Here is a 13354-nt window from a genome sequence, read left to right on the forward strand (position 1 = left end):
GAAGGGACCTTGGAAGGGACCTTGGAAAGGATGTGCTCAGCTTTGTCTAGGCTGAGCCGACTGGCCTGAGAGCAGCACAGCCCCCTTGCTGCCAACGACAGCTCGTGGGGTTCATCAGCTTGACCGCGGTGATGTCCTGGGTCCTTGTCCAGCTCCTGGCTCCCGTGGAGCTGGATCACCCAGATGTGGGTCTTGGGGGACAGTGCTAGTCTGAGCACGGCGTAGCACCTGTGTCGCTCTGCTGACGGGGACCGAGGTGCACCCCTCGCTTAGGTGTGGGTTTATCAGCTGGAGTCATTGCTACAGCTGGGCCCCAGCGCCTCCGGCACGAGGGTCCCATCACGCAGCGTGGAGGTGCCCTGAAGCAGCTGGACACCCAAACCCTCTGACACCCAGCGCGCGATGAGTGTTGGAGCTGCTGAGATTGCTTTGAACGATGCAGCCATAAGTACGGTCTAATTATAGAGCACTGCCTTCGGTGATTCTGGGTCCAAGCGGATGAGGCTGTGGGTGCGCCTGGAGGTTTGAGAGGGAGAATAGCAGCCCCGGATGGGCTCATGCCTGTGTGATCTGGGCCTGATTTTTCTGTTGCTCTGCAGTTTCTGGGGTTAGATGCAGAATGGGCTGTATCAGGATTTCACACCTCATCCTAGCACTTTCCACCTACATCCCAAGCTATGCAAGATAAGAGAGTTATGCTGAGCCAGCCCCTTTAACCTGAAACGTAGATTGGTCTTGGCTCAGGAAATTACAGCGCTCCACGGGCAATTCAAGTGCGCAGAGTGCAGCATATGTGTGCACTTCTTTTTTTTTTCTTTGCTAGGTATTAGGAGCAGATTCACAACTTTTGCAGAACTGCATATATGCCTGACCACAGGTAGCACTGTCATAGAGAATTACTAAAACAGAGATCCGACGAGTTTGTTTTTGTCACTTCATCTCCTCCTTTCTTCTCTCACTTCTTTCTCACTATTTTGAGGCTGAAAGGTCATCTTGTTGCTTTTTTGTTACTGACAAAAAAGATGTATACAGTAAGGTACAGTTGCTGACAGTCCCATAATCCTGCAGCAAGGAGGTCAGGATGTGTGTTTTGCTCCTGCCATGGGTTCCTTCATTTCAAAGGATTCATGAAAAGCTTGCTGTTGTTTAGTTCAGACATTACGGGGCATCTGAGCCGGTCTGTGGGACTGCTGCTTTCGGAGCCAGCAAGCTTGTTATCCGTCCGCTGGGGCCGTTTGCCATGCAACTTGGTTCCTACGTCTGCAGTTTGAAAATAGAAATCAGAGAGAAGCAGCAAGAGAATGAAATGAGACAAGTTGAGCTGGTGAAGCCCAGCTTGGCTTCTGTTCAGGAGAGCAAAGGCTCTGCCTGCCGGTCACCTTGTTTGGGAGCAGCAGCCTTCCCAGCTCCGCTTTGGCTTTGGCAAGTGTCACCGAAAATCTTTCTGCTGGACTAGATGTATTAAACCACCCTTGTCTCTGATAAGGCACAATATGATAGTTCTCCCTGGAGGGTGTTCACCAGAGTTGGGTTCAGCAGGTTCTCAGAAGGCTGGAGCAATGGTAGACACCATCGCTCGTAGGACGAGACCGTGCTGTGGCCTGAGAAATTGCCTTTTGAGGAAATGCTCCCCAAAGGAACTGTGTGCCCTGAACTGCTGCTGTACCTGGTGCAGCAAGTAGAACCGCGGCAGCGCTACAGCCGTCCGACAATTAGTTCATCCCGTTTTAAATGATTTTTCCACAGCATGAAATCTACCTTTTTTGTTACTGTCGTTAACTTTTCTGAGAGCTTCTAGTAAAGGAGAAGAGCTACGCCTGCCATCCGTAATAAATCAGTTACAGAGCAATTTTACCTACTTGTGTTTGCAGATTGTCCATGAAATGACTGTGATTTCATCCAATTTAAACTCCGCTTTACTGTTTAGGGATAGTGTTTTTCCTGGATAATCCTGTGTTAATGATTCTAGGTCTGTGTCTCTTTTATCAGTCATTTGCTCTCATCCAACCCGCAGCTCTGTAGAGCTTGACCCAGTGTAGAGCGGCTAGTGCCAAAGCGCAGACGCCYCTTTGGCTCTGTGCGCTTTTGGTGTCGGGACGGCGACGAGGGCACCCTCCAAGAGCGGGTGCTGYGATCCCGCTGCCCGTGACGGGGCCRCYGCTCCTGGCCCAGCGACGGGAGGTGCCCGGCACGGGGATGCTGGGCTCGCGCGGGTGCATCTGCTGGAGGCTCGGCCCCGGCTCTGCTTGCACAACCATCAGGACCTGCTTTTCCGTCATTAGCCAGATGTTTATGATCCGCGTGCGTCTTGCTTTCTATATCACAGATGTTTTCCTTTAYTGAATAGCTGTTTCTTTCTATCTCTTTTCCTTTCCTGTTGTATTAAGAAAGGCAAAGAACCAATATAGGATTTTGCCTATGAAGTGTTACAATACGAGYCTTTCTTGTAGCATTTGCAGTATTTCCTGTGGACCTCATTACCTGAATTAATTTTTTAAAGTAAAAGTCAACTTAACAGAAAACCTGTAGACGTGCAAGCCCCAGAATGAAGTTCGATAAGTAACCACACCTTGCAAGCTGTGGACCGAATAACTAAGTAATACTTTAAGATCTGCATGCGCATTTAAGTTAATTTTCCTATGTGACTTTTTTTTTCTGTAGGGAGCGGGCACTCAACACATCTCAGACTGGGACGCTTCAGCTGACGGTGGGGAACCTAAAGCCAGAGGAGACCTACACCTTCCGCGTGGTGGCCTACAACGAGTGGGGGCCYGGAGAGAGCTCGCAGCCCATCAAGGTCGCCACGCAGCCTGAGCGTAAGTCTGCAGAGTAGCGGGGTCCTGGCTAGGGCGGTTTTAGCGATGAACTACACCTTCAGCAACTCCCCGTTTATCATAATGCATTAATTTAAGGTTTTCACATAGCATTTGCTAGTAAATATTATAGCACAGCTTTTTTGCTTGGTAAATAAAACCTTTCCTAAATTTGCAGTAATTTTTCCTCGTTGTTCCTGGAGGTACTTACAGAGCATTTGGCCTGATCAACAACAGCATGTTGTTATTTAGCGTCCTGACTTTGATAATCACACCTCCCACCTTCTATTATGTGGCAGCATATGTGATACAAAACCTGTTTTGATAAATAAGGAGTTGTTTTTCAATCAGACGCATTATAAACTCACTGGAAGATGCACAGACTTTCCGCTGGAGTGAACCCTTTGGTTTATTCGTGYTTAAAAGCAAATATTTTATATTAGTTAATGTTTAGCTGTAAATACATTTTATTAATCTTCAGAGCCATTTGAAGCTTCTGTAGGTAATTTTCTCTTTCTGTATGTCTCGTTTGATTTTAACTGTTTCCACGCATGCCTGGTCTCCAGAAAGAAGGTTTCTTTCGGCCTGTTTTATGGCAGTTTTTTTTATTTGGACCATCCGTTGTCCCAGAGCAGGGATGCTGCGAAGAAAGGACCGAAACGTTATTTGAGCCCTTCCACAGCAGAACTAGTTGTTCAGAAGACCTGTTGATCAGAGTGGGAACGATACCTAGTTTTTAGCATCTGGGGTGGATGCAGCTCCCGTTTAGGTAGAGCTGGGTGCTGTTTACCTCTAATTACTCGGTCTGAGGAGAGCATATTGACAGCCGCTGGCTCGTAAGGCGTGGAGAACCAAAGGGGCGACTTGTGGGAGGTTAAATGCTCCTTTTACGCTTCTTCAGTAAGTCCTTGCTGGAATATGTTCTTCCTGGGTAATAAGGTGGAAAACCTRACGCTTAGCAGAGGCGCAAAAACCGTTCGCCATTGTCACACGTTGCCATGTACCGAATTTTAACCAAAAGGCAGATTTTGTCTGAAAGCCCCTCGTCGTGYGAAGGTAACAGCTGTGCTGGAAAGACGTGGAGTGTGTCTCCTCGGTGCAYGGCTGCGGGTGGCTTGTTGCTGCAGGTGGCAGAGATGGGGATGACTTTCCGTGGCAGGGACTGGAGTAGGGGCTTGGAAACAAATCCTGCGTAAGGGAAGCGCGAGGGATGGCTTAAAATGGCTTTTACATGGTTCAGTGTGGGCKCCAGCTTGGGTTGAACAGAGCCGCAGGAAAGACCTCTGTTGGGGTGTTCAGAGTCAGTGTTGGAGACCCCCGACGAGCGCGGGAAGCCGGGAGCTGGGGCTTGGTGGCCCCAGTTGGAGTGTGGGCTGGACCCGGAGCACGGGAAGCTGGGAATTCAGGTCATGTGCTACCTGTCAGCATTCCCGAAACAACCCCAAACCCTCAGGAGTAGTGATGTTTGCAAAATACCACCTGAGATATTTAGATTTCTGCTTTTTCTGAATTCCCTCRCATTTTAGATGTCTTCAGTTCCTGCTCTGAGATTACCGTGCCGCTTACTGCACTTATTTGCAGTTATGCAACTGTCATGTTCGAACACAAACAAGGTTGTCTTTCAGGCCTTTTGGGGGGAAATAGTACTTGAAAATAAGGTTGTGAATCTGAGCCTTTTAAAAGTAAGGTAGCATTTTAACTGTCAATAATGTATGACCATTTAGAAACACAAATGCACATACACATATTTCTATATATTTCTCTATATAGTGTATATATATGTCTGTATGTGTACGGTTTACAGAAGTAAAATAATATTTCATTCCGGAAATTTCCTTCCCCTTCCYAAAATGCAAGCGAAAGCCATGCATCGCTACCCCCTGCTGTTACTCTAGGAAGCTGGCACGGCACAGAATTGCCTACCCTGCTTAATGCAAAACGTAGGCACGTGGAGTAGCTTTCTTATTAAATAACTTCGAAATTTCTCTGAAGTGTCAAGTTTGAGCATGGAGAAAATATTGCTTTCCATTTTTCTTTTCATTTCTTCCTGTTGACCAAATTATCTTATCATTTTGAGACAACTCTCTTTGGTCCTGGAAACCCGTCAGCCTCCGTGCGCTGTCTTTTAGAACATGCTGTAACTATTGTACAATAAATTACATGGCTTCACATAAATTGAATTTCCACATTATTTGAAAATATCAGAAGTATTATGCAATCTGGCATTGTTAAAGAAGAAAAAGCTGATGAAAAAGGACATCTGAAATTCATGTCTGTCAGTGCCTGTTTCTAAAAGCGCATACATTTTCTCAGTAATCAGTTTAAAAGATCAACAGCAGAAGTTCCAGCTTTTGAAATAATCATCCAGAATATATGGGTTACATTTATATGAAGGCTTTTGTCCCCCGATTAAACCCCCCTCCCTTTTTTTTTTTCTTTTTAGTAAACTACAACCCCTTTTTCCCTGCCTTTATGGTATATAATTTCACTACAGTATTATCAGTGAGGATTTAAATCCCTGCCTGCTTAAGCCTTGTCTAATCTTTTCATACCGCATGCGGAGACTTTGTGAGTTATTGTTTTGGCTCCTCGYGATGGTGTCGCAGAGGATGAAGCGGCCGAGCCGTGCCGGCCTCGAGCCGGCGGATTGAAGCAGTCCGCCCGCGGTTTGGAGGTCATCCTCCCGCTCCCCGCTGGGGGACCGGCTCCGTTCTCCTCGCGGCCCCTACGAATTCAAACCAGCTTCCTAGGCGATCTGTGCTGGGTGTATTAGAAGCACTTGGTGAAAGAGAAGATGATCAGGGAGGCAGGTCGGGATGTCCCAAAGAGCCTCCGCGCGCCCGGCTGCTGCTGCTGTGTGACGCACAGCCTGGAAACGCGCCTGGAGCATCTGTGCGCCAGCAGATCAGTTCAGCGCGCTCTGGTAGTTCAGCTCCTACCTGAGGATCTGCAAGGGCTTATAAAGAATAATTAATTACTGCATCCTTCTGAGGCAGGGAAGTATTATTACACCCACTTAAGAGACTCCCAGAAGCCCATCTGTGTTTCCATATGTCTGCCGCCTCCTGGGCTATAGCAAGGGAGCAAATCTGGGACCCTGCCGCGACTCCCCACYGAGGTGGCCAGGAGGGTTTCTACTCCCAGCTGCCTCTCCTGCACACAGAGCCACTGCACGGCTCCCTCACGTTCGACTGACTCAGCTTGAGGGCTTGGGCCAAAGATTCAACATTTTTCTCCCCTTGGCCTCGGTTATAAGTCTGTTCGTGTGAGCGGGGCAGCATCAACTCTTCATTGCACACTCCAGGCCTTGTCCTGTCCTGCAGAAGGATGTTCTGCTGCTTTTAGTTTTCCCCTTGGGATCCTTCTGTGCATCTCAGAGAAGCCAAGTGAAGAGAAGAGTGAGTAAATAAAATCAGCAGCAACTTTCCTGGGGACATTTGGGAGTGAGGAGTCCATGGCTCGCTGGCGTTTTTGCTGTTAGGTTCCCAGCAGGGCATGGTTATCTCCGCACGTTCCTGCTTCCAGTAGAAAAAGGTAAACACAGTCGCGAGAGGGAAGTTGCCTTGCCCTGACAGCTGGATTGGAAACCAGTGTTTCAGTGGGGGTAAATGAGGGGAGGTGGCTCGGAGCACGGGAAGCCCTGGGACACTCCTGAGCGTCTTTTATTGAGGGAGGTGGTGGGCCTGCCGTTTCCTCGTGTCTTGTTGCCCATGAGCTGCTACAGGATGGAGATGTTTTTACCGGTCCTGCTGTTCCCAGGCRTTGAACGGAGGAGGATGGGGGCCGTGTGTAGCACCCAGTATACTGTCAGGTCTCGGTGATGGCACCAGGAGTTTGGGGCTGTTAGTACCTGAGGCACCAGACCCGGACACCCTGTCCCATTGGATCCCATATGGAGGGTCAGCACCTGAATAGGTTTGGATCATTTRATCAAAGCATTTCTGCTTAATAATTCCTAAGGAGTATATGAACCGGAGAGCTGATCCATTGGTCGAATCAGCATTTTCAGCTTGGAAATCGCATTGTGGCGTTCTCTGTGATTGTGGGTAATCGTGTGTTTCTATGAGACAGGTTATGATCACTGTAGCAGTAATGTTACTTCCTAATTTGTTTTTAGTCCCCTGGCTGGGAGAAATTTTCTTGGCTGGCCATGATAGACTTTTTATTTTGAGGACTCAGGACACTCAGGTCCTTGTTTAAGCAGGCATTCAAACTTCTGGTTGACTTTCAGGAGGCAGACATCCACCAGCTGGTCTCAGACAGATCTGTGGTCGGGCTTCCAYAGCGGTAGAGCCTACTGAGTCGTTACAGCCTTGTTCTAATGCATATATGCCTATTACTAAGAGGAGACCAGCACTTGGGCTGACATTCTTGAGGCTCGATGTCTGTCTTAGCTATTTAAATTGGCATCCAGATTTCCAGAGAAGCTGAATCCCTACGTTTGCCTCTGAGATTGGAGCCTGCTAGACTCCTGTGCCATCCCTCTCTCTTCAGTCCCTTACGCTGACCCATCATAACATGTGCCCAACCCATCCTGTCTCAACAGTACTGGTCGTGGCTGTTAGGTGCAGAAATATACAGAGCTGGGGTGGACTTAGGTAATAAATGGGGCACCATACAGCAGCGAGAGCATGATCTGCCATAGGAGACTGCTCGACTTGGGTTAAAATCACCGAGATCCACACTTGTCTAGATACTTTTGTAATTGCTTTCAATTCCCATTACAGGCTGGTGTGTATCTATGCTTAGAAATAGTCCCTTTGTGATTTGAGAGCATCATTTTTGTGATTTTGGTGGGGAAACATTTTGTTTATTGCTTCCTGGCTGCACCTGAGACAAATAGCAGCAAGAACTGCCATCAACGCTACATTAAAGCAATTGCACCAGAAGCTGCTCAAGTTCTTTTTCTCTGCAAGTTTTGCTGTAGAGACAATGTTCTTTGAGGTTATTAGTTGCACAGGGAATGTTAAAAGGACATAGACAGAATTTCAGCTGTGGTCTACTTTAACATACGTTTCTTGTACAAATGCCAAAACTGCATAGAAAATTAAAAAAACATTAAAATTAATGCTATGAAATTTTCTCATATAAAGGCAAGGGAGGGCAGGGATGTCTTTTAACCCCATGTAGATTGGCATTTCATCAAGCAATAATCAGCTCCACGTATGTTGACCTGTGCAATTTCAGTTTGAAGAATAAATATGTGCTGGAGTAATTGAATTTTTTGAAGTCTTGTGTCAGGCTCGCCCAGTTTAGGCCCCAGTGTAGGGACGATGCCAGTCGTCAGCCCTTAGGAGGCTGCCGGGGTCACAGGGCGGAGTGGCACGAGGCCCACCGGGGTCAGATGCACGGCATTTCAGGGGACACCAGTTCTGCCGTCGCGTCCTCGTCAGCTGCTTGGGCCGTCCCTTTCCGTCACGCCGATGATAGTGTTGTCACTAAAAATAATGCTGAATTGCTGGTTTAAAAGAAGAAAACTGCCTTGGGGAGGGCTGGGGAAGGATTATTAGCCCCGCCGCGAGGAAGGCTTACAAGAAAGCCAGGATCGATGCGATGTCCGGTGTGGGTAGATGATGGGTCAGCAGGCTTGCGCTTTTTACGTCTCCATCTGTCATTTTTACGACGTGAAGCATCTGCCTGTTCCCCGGGACGTGTGCTGTGCAGCCTTTAAAGGCTTTTGGTCGGGGTGAAGCTGTCCTTACTGGAGCGGGTGCTGCCCGGGGCCCCGAGGTGCAGCGTAGCCCATTAGTGGCAGATGCCCGGTGCTCCTGGGGCAGCCACGATTGCAGAAAAGCCTGGTCCCAAATTCAGTAATTGCTTCTGCTGTGGCTGCCCTATACTGAGGAGATCAGTCACCTTTAAGCAGCGGGATCTTTTATGATACATGGAAGCCCAACCTTTACCAGGGAGACTGTTAAGAGATTTTTGTCATCTCATGATAGGCAAGGTCTGGCTGAAGCGACAGCAACACGATGTTTTCAGAAACCTGTCAGGCACCGCAGTTAATTTATAAAGCCTGTCACCATGGGTGGCTAGATCAGGGTTTTGGCAATACAGAGCTGAAAATCGCCTTTCTCCAGCTCCAGTGCTCCAGACTGGAGCGGAATTAAAAGAAATTCCTCCTGCCGCTCGTTTGCAAAGTGCTCCGAGCGCTGGGAGCTTTGAAAAACATTCCTGCGCCCCAAAAAACATCATGGCGTTTGCCTAGACCTGGTGGGTGCCCGCAAGCACCTGGCGGTGTCCTGCAAGCCTAGGCCACCTGGTCGCCCTTGGCCTGCCCGCGCTGCGTGTCAAATATGTGCCAGGTTTCCACGCGGCGCAGCGGCCCTCCCCGGCCCGGGCTGCGACAGCCTGTCCGTCCTCACTAGCTCTCACGCAGAAGAAATCAGTAACTTGAAAAAAGTCTGCAGCTAGTCCCATCTAATGAGGGTGTCATGGGGCTGCATGGGGTGTCTTCTGCGGCTGCAGTCTGTCCCCTGTCAGCTGTCACAGCGATGAACGGAGGACACGACTCTCCTCCTCTCCATCCGTCAGTCTATAACAACATTACCTTTATTACTTTAAAGGAAAAACCCGTCTCTGTCCAAGTCTGCCGCCTCGTCCTGCCAGGTTTTGYGTGTACAAAAAGATCTCCAGGATAGGGAGTGACTGCTTCTGCTTTGGACAGCCTGGGTTGGGAAAGACGTGGGAGATGTTTATCAATATATTAAAGAGACGGGCCAGGCAAAAATTTAAGCATCTCCTGTGTATTGCTTCAGTAGTGAATTTTTCTTGTCGTTTGATGAAAGTGTGAAGCAGTACTGAAAAATGTGTTCTGTTGAGTCATTAATATCCTCCTCATTTGTGTGTATTCTTCCATAATGGTTCAGTAAAATACACCCTGGGGTAACTTTATGCCATTCTTACATGGTTCTTTAATTTTATGAGTAATTTACATGGAAGGTTGGGGCGGGGGGAGATTTTCAATTGCTTTAGATTTTAATGAAACGTGTCTTTCCTTTGTGAAAGTTGGGGTAGGCATGAAGGCAAAAACAGCGTTGTCTGTTTTTCTCTTTYGCTTAGACTCCTGCTGCTGGCTTCCCAGCTGCTTAGTTTTTCCGAGCATTTAATTTTTTTTCTTCTTCCTTGGGAAAGGAACATTTGCTTCTGGCTGGAGCGACTTTCCCGCYCTTCAGTTAGGGCTCGTTGTTGTTGTTTCTATTTGTTGTTTTTTTTCTTCGAGTAAACAACAGACAGGAAAGCGTATTTGAACGAGAGGTTTTTTTTATACCTCTGGTCCCGTCGTGGATGTGGTTGAGCAGTTAGGGGCTGCGGTCGCTCTGGCCGGGTGACGAGGACGTTGCATGGGCTCCTGCAGATGTCCAGCTCCCGTGGCTTCCCTCGCCCTGCTGCCTTCGGTGCTCTCTTGTGGGATGGAAATCTGGGTTCAGACCCGTGGATGTGTTCGTGTTATGGCTTTTGTCCTTTGTTTCCTGTGCTTTATTTTTTACACCGAGTTTCATTTCAAATGAAATAGAAATTATAAATTCCCATGCTGTTTTATTCTTCAGAATCTGGTTAGGTTTTAATGCCATGATTTTATTTATTTTCTTTCTGTTTTCCATTAAATTCCTAGTTTCTCTTGTGGAACAAAATTCAGTATATTAAGCCAGATTCAGTGACTCCATCAAGCACTTACCAGCTGAATAGGTATTTCTCTATGCATCACAGGGAGCCTGATTAAAAYTGGCAGTTTACAAGAGGGAAATAGAAGGAGGGATCTAAAAAGAGAAAAATGAAAAATTATTTTGTGCTGCTTCCTGAAAGCTTTGGGAAAACGTTCCAAAGAATAGGAGAGAAAAATACTCTGAGCATCTCTTTCTTGAAGCCAGAGTCTCACCTCCCTTTGACGCACCAAAAAAAGTGACCAGGTGAGAGCGTGGTCATTTCTTGCAATATTTCTCCAAAACCCACCAAGATCAGATTTTTGCAGGTATTTAACCCATTGAACAGTGAACCGGAGGCCTCTCTGGCCCCGGGATGTTCCCGTCMCCCGGAGCCAAGCAGCTATTAGTAAACTACTATTTAAACCTACCAGGAGGACTCGGTTGAGATGGGAGAAGCAGATCACCACGCTCCGCAGGCGTTTTCTCGGGAGCATCCTAAACATGAGGTTTAGGAGGGCGCATTCTGGCTCAGCAAAAGCAGGAGAATTTGTTAGCACGTTTGTAAACTAAGAGTTAAGTTAAAAAAAACAAATCAAAACCAAAGAGTAAAGTTGTTTATTTTAAAATTGTCTTGGGTTCAGTTCAAAGTACCACAAATTACTGATTTGTGGTTTATCGTTCGTCTTAACTGAAACGATAGGCTCAGAATCTTTTTTTTTTCTTTTTTAGACCAGCTCTACTTCTTCCTTTGAAAAGCGTCAGTCTCATTAGGAACATGCATTGCTGTGTTACGGTAGTTAAAACTGAATTTGAATGGCTGCATATCCTCTTTCCGAGACCTTTCTCAGTCTTGGTAGCCTCCGTTGCACAGAGCAAGGGAGCCCATGGCTGAGGAATGCAGGTTGTCCCGGACGCCTGCTGTGCTCCTTCCTAGGGAAGTTATGAGGAATCCTTTGGGGATAACTGTGGCTTTGCGCTTGGGGCAGAAGCGGCAGTATTTGATTGAGCGCGCTCCAGATCAGCGCCAGCTTGAGGTACGGTTTCCTTCCCGTTAGCGAGGTTGTCGCTAGACCAGAAAGCTTTTCTGTTCAGAGCCCCATACGCAKATTTTTCCACCTTCTGAAAAAGCAAATTAAAAAAAAAAAAATCCTTTTGATTTGGTAAGGTTTGAAGATGTCTCTGAAGCGTACCGTTCTGGAGTGCCTTTGGAGATGTTTGCTCAGGGTTTTGTAAAAGTAGCCAACGTTAGCCACAGCATTACGTTTCATTTCCTTGCGCTACAGCCTAAGAAAGATGCCGAAAGCCCTTGTGCCTTGCTTCCTCCTATAAATCTCCRGCTTGGCCTTCGCCCCGAGCACCGCGCGCTCTCGCTGCCCTGGTCTCGGCGGCCACGCCGCAGCGGTGGTGGGAAACGCTCTTCCTCCCGCGTGCTGTTGTGAGGCGCCGTGGCCGGGATGACCAACGGCACTGCTGCTTCCCCCTGCCACCGGGCAGAGCCACCTCTCGGGGCTGAGGCGTTCCTCTAGGCCCCGCAAAGGTATTTCCCAGGGGTTTTTAATAATTTTAAGCTAAATAATGTTTCCTGTTGATTCCAGTAGATCTTTTCCTCTCCTCACAATGTCTGCACGTTTTTTGTGATCTTGCAAATTATTGGTTTAAAAAAAAAAAAGTAGTATTTTTAATTAGAAATATTTTTCTTTCTCTCTGGTTACTTCTTCTTTAAAACTATTTTGTGTTTTCCATCGATTGATGAGGCTGTGGCCATGACTAGGAGCTGGCTATTTGGGTGCAGATGCCTTTGCCTCCTGCGGCCCGCGGTCACRGGCAGCCCCGGCGCTCCCTGCCGCCTGGCGTGCCATCCCACCAACCCACCCAAGAGCCKCCGGCAGGGTTTCCAGGCCAGGTGGGACAGGGTAGTGCCAGGTGGGCTTCCTCCTTTCCATCTCCTCCTGCCCTTGCCAACCCCTGGGGCGATGCCGGCGTGCCGCGGGGCCAGACGGCTTTCTACACGGACACCTTCAGGGATGAGGTGAGATGCCATCCAGAGCCAGTGGTAGCTGATGCAYGGAGACATAACCTTATGTTTCAGTAAGTGGAAAATGTCACTTTTGGATACTGTCGTCTCTCCAGAGGTGATTTCTTCCGTAGCTTCATCCTGGCAGGGCTCGTGGTGGAGCACCTCTCCGCAGCACTTGGGTGTAAGGCAGTGAAGGGAGGACCAAGGGCCTCATGAACCAGGTCCTGGCRTTCTGCGCCGGGGAAAAACACTTGTACTGCAGCTTGGGGAGACCTTGGAGACTCGTTGGACCTAAACGAGCTGCCTCTGTGAGACAGARTCTCTCCTCAACACCAAAAGCTTCAGGAGTTCCCCTGAGCAGGATATTTATGATGTCAATATTTAATGTGGTTCAAGATGCCAATTTATTACATGTTGAGTATAACAAGTAGGGCAAGAGCTAGAAGTTTGTGGTTCACAAGAAATGATGAAGCTGGGCTCTCTGGTGGCACTCTGATGTACGGTGAAAACAAAAATTCTTGGATGTTTTGTTTTTTTATTTGTTGTAATGAAACAATATATTTCATTCTGACTTCAGTTATGTAAACCTTTGGTGAAAAGCTTACGTTAAAAGCAGAGGATGTCATTTTAGAAATTATTTGGAAAGGAAACATCAAAATATTTCATTTCAGTAATGACAGTACTGGATGTTTCAGCATTATGGACATATTTTGCTTCATTTCTCATTCTAAGCAAAAATTGTCACCAAAGTTTTTCCCAAACCTTTTGATTTGTGTGAAGAACATGTTTACCAGCAATAATCTGTTTCAGTGAAAAAATTCCAAAAGCTTTAAATGAAAAGAGGGAGTCTCCATTTCTGAGGTATGGCTTTCTTGCCT

At 47.5% G+C, this 13354-nt stretch overlaps 1 protein-coding gene across 1 annotated transcript in view; it reads left to right on the plus strand.

The window, feature by feature from the left end:
• Positions 1-13354, plus strand: part of DCC (DCC netrin 1 receptor) — a 593999-nt gene that overhangs the window by 408418 nt on the left and 172227 nt on the right. The window contains exon 9 of the mRNA XM_026092248.1: positions 2662-2816. Within this exon, the coding sequence (XP_025948033.1) occupies positions 2662-2816 (155 nt within the window). The remainder of the gene's footprint in view (positions 1-2661; positions 2817-13354) is intronic.

This window comes from Apteryx rowi, unplaced genomic scaffold, assembly GCF_003343035.1.
Source record: "Apteryx rowi isolate R43461 unplaced genomic scaffold, aptRow1 scaffold_95, whole genome shotgun sequence".
Lineage (NCBI taxonomy): Eukaryota > Metazoa > Chordata > Aves > Apterygiformes > Apterygidae > Apteryx > Apteryx rowi.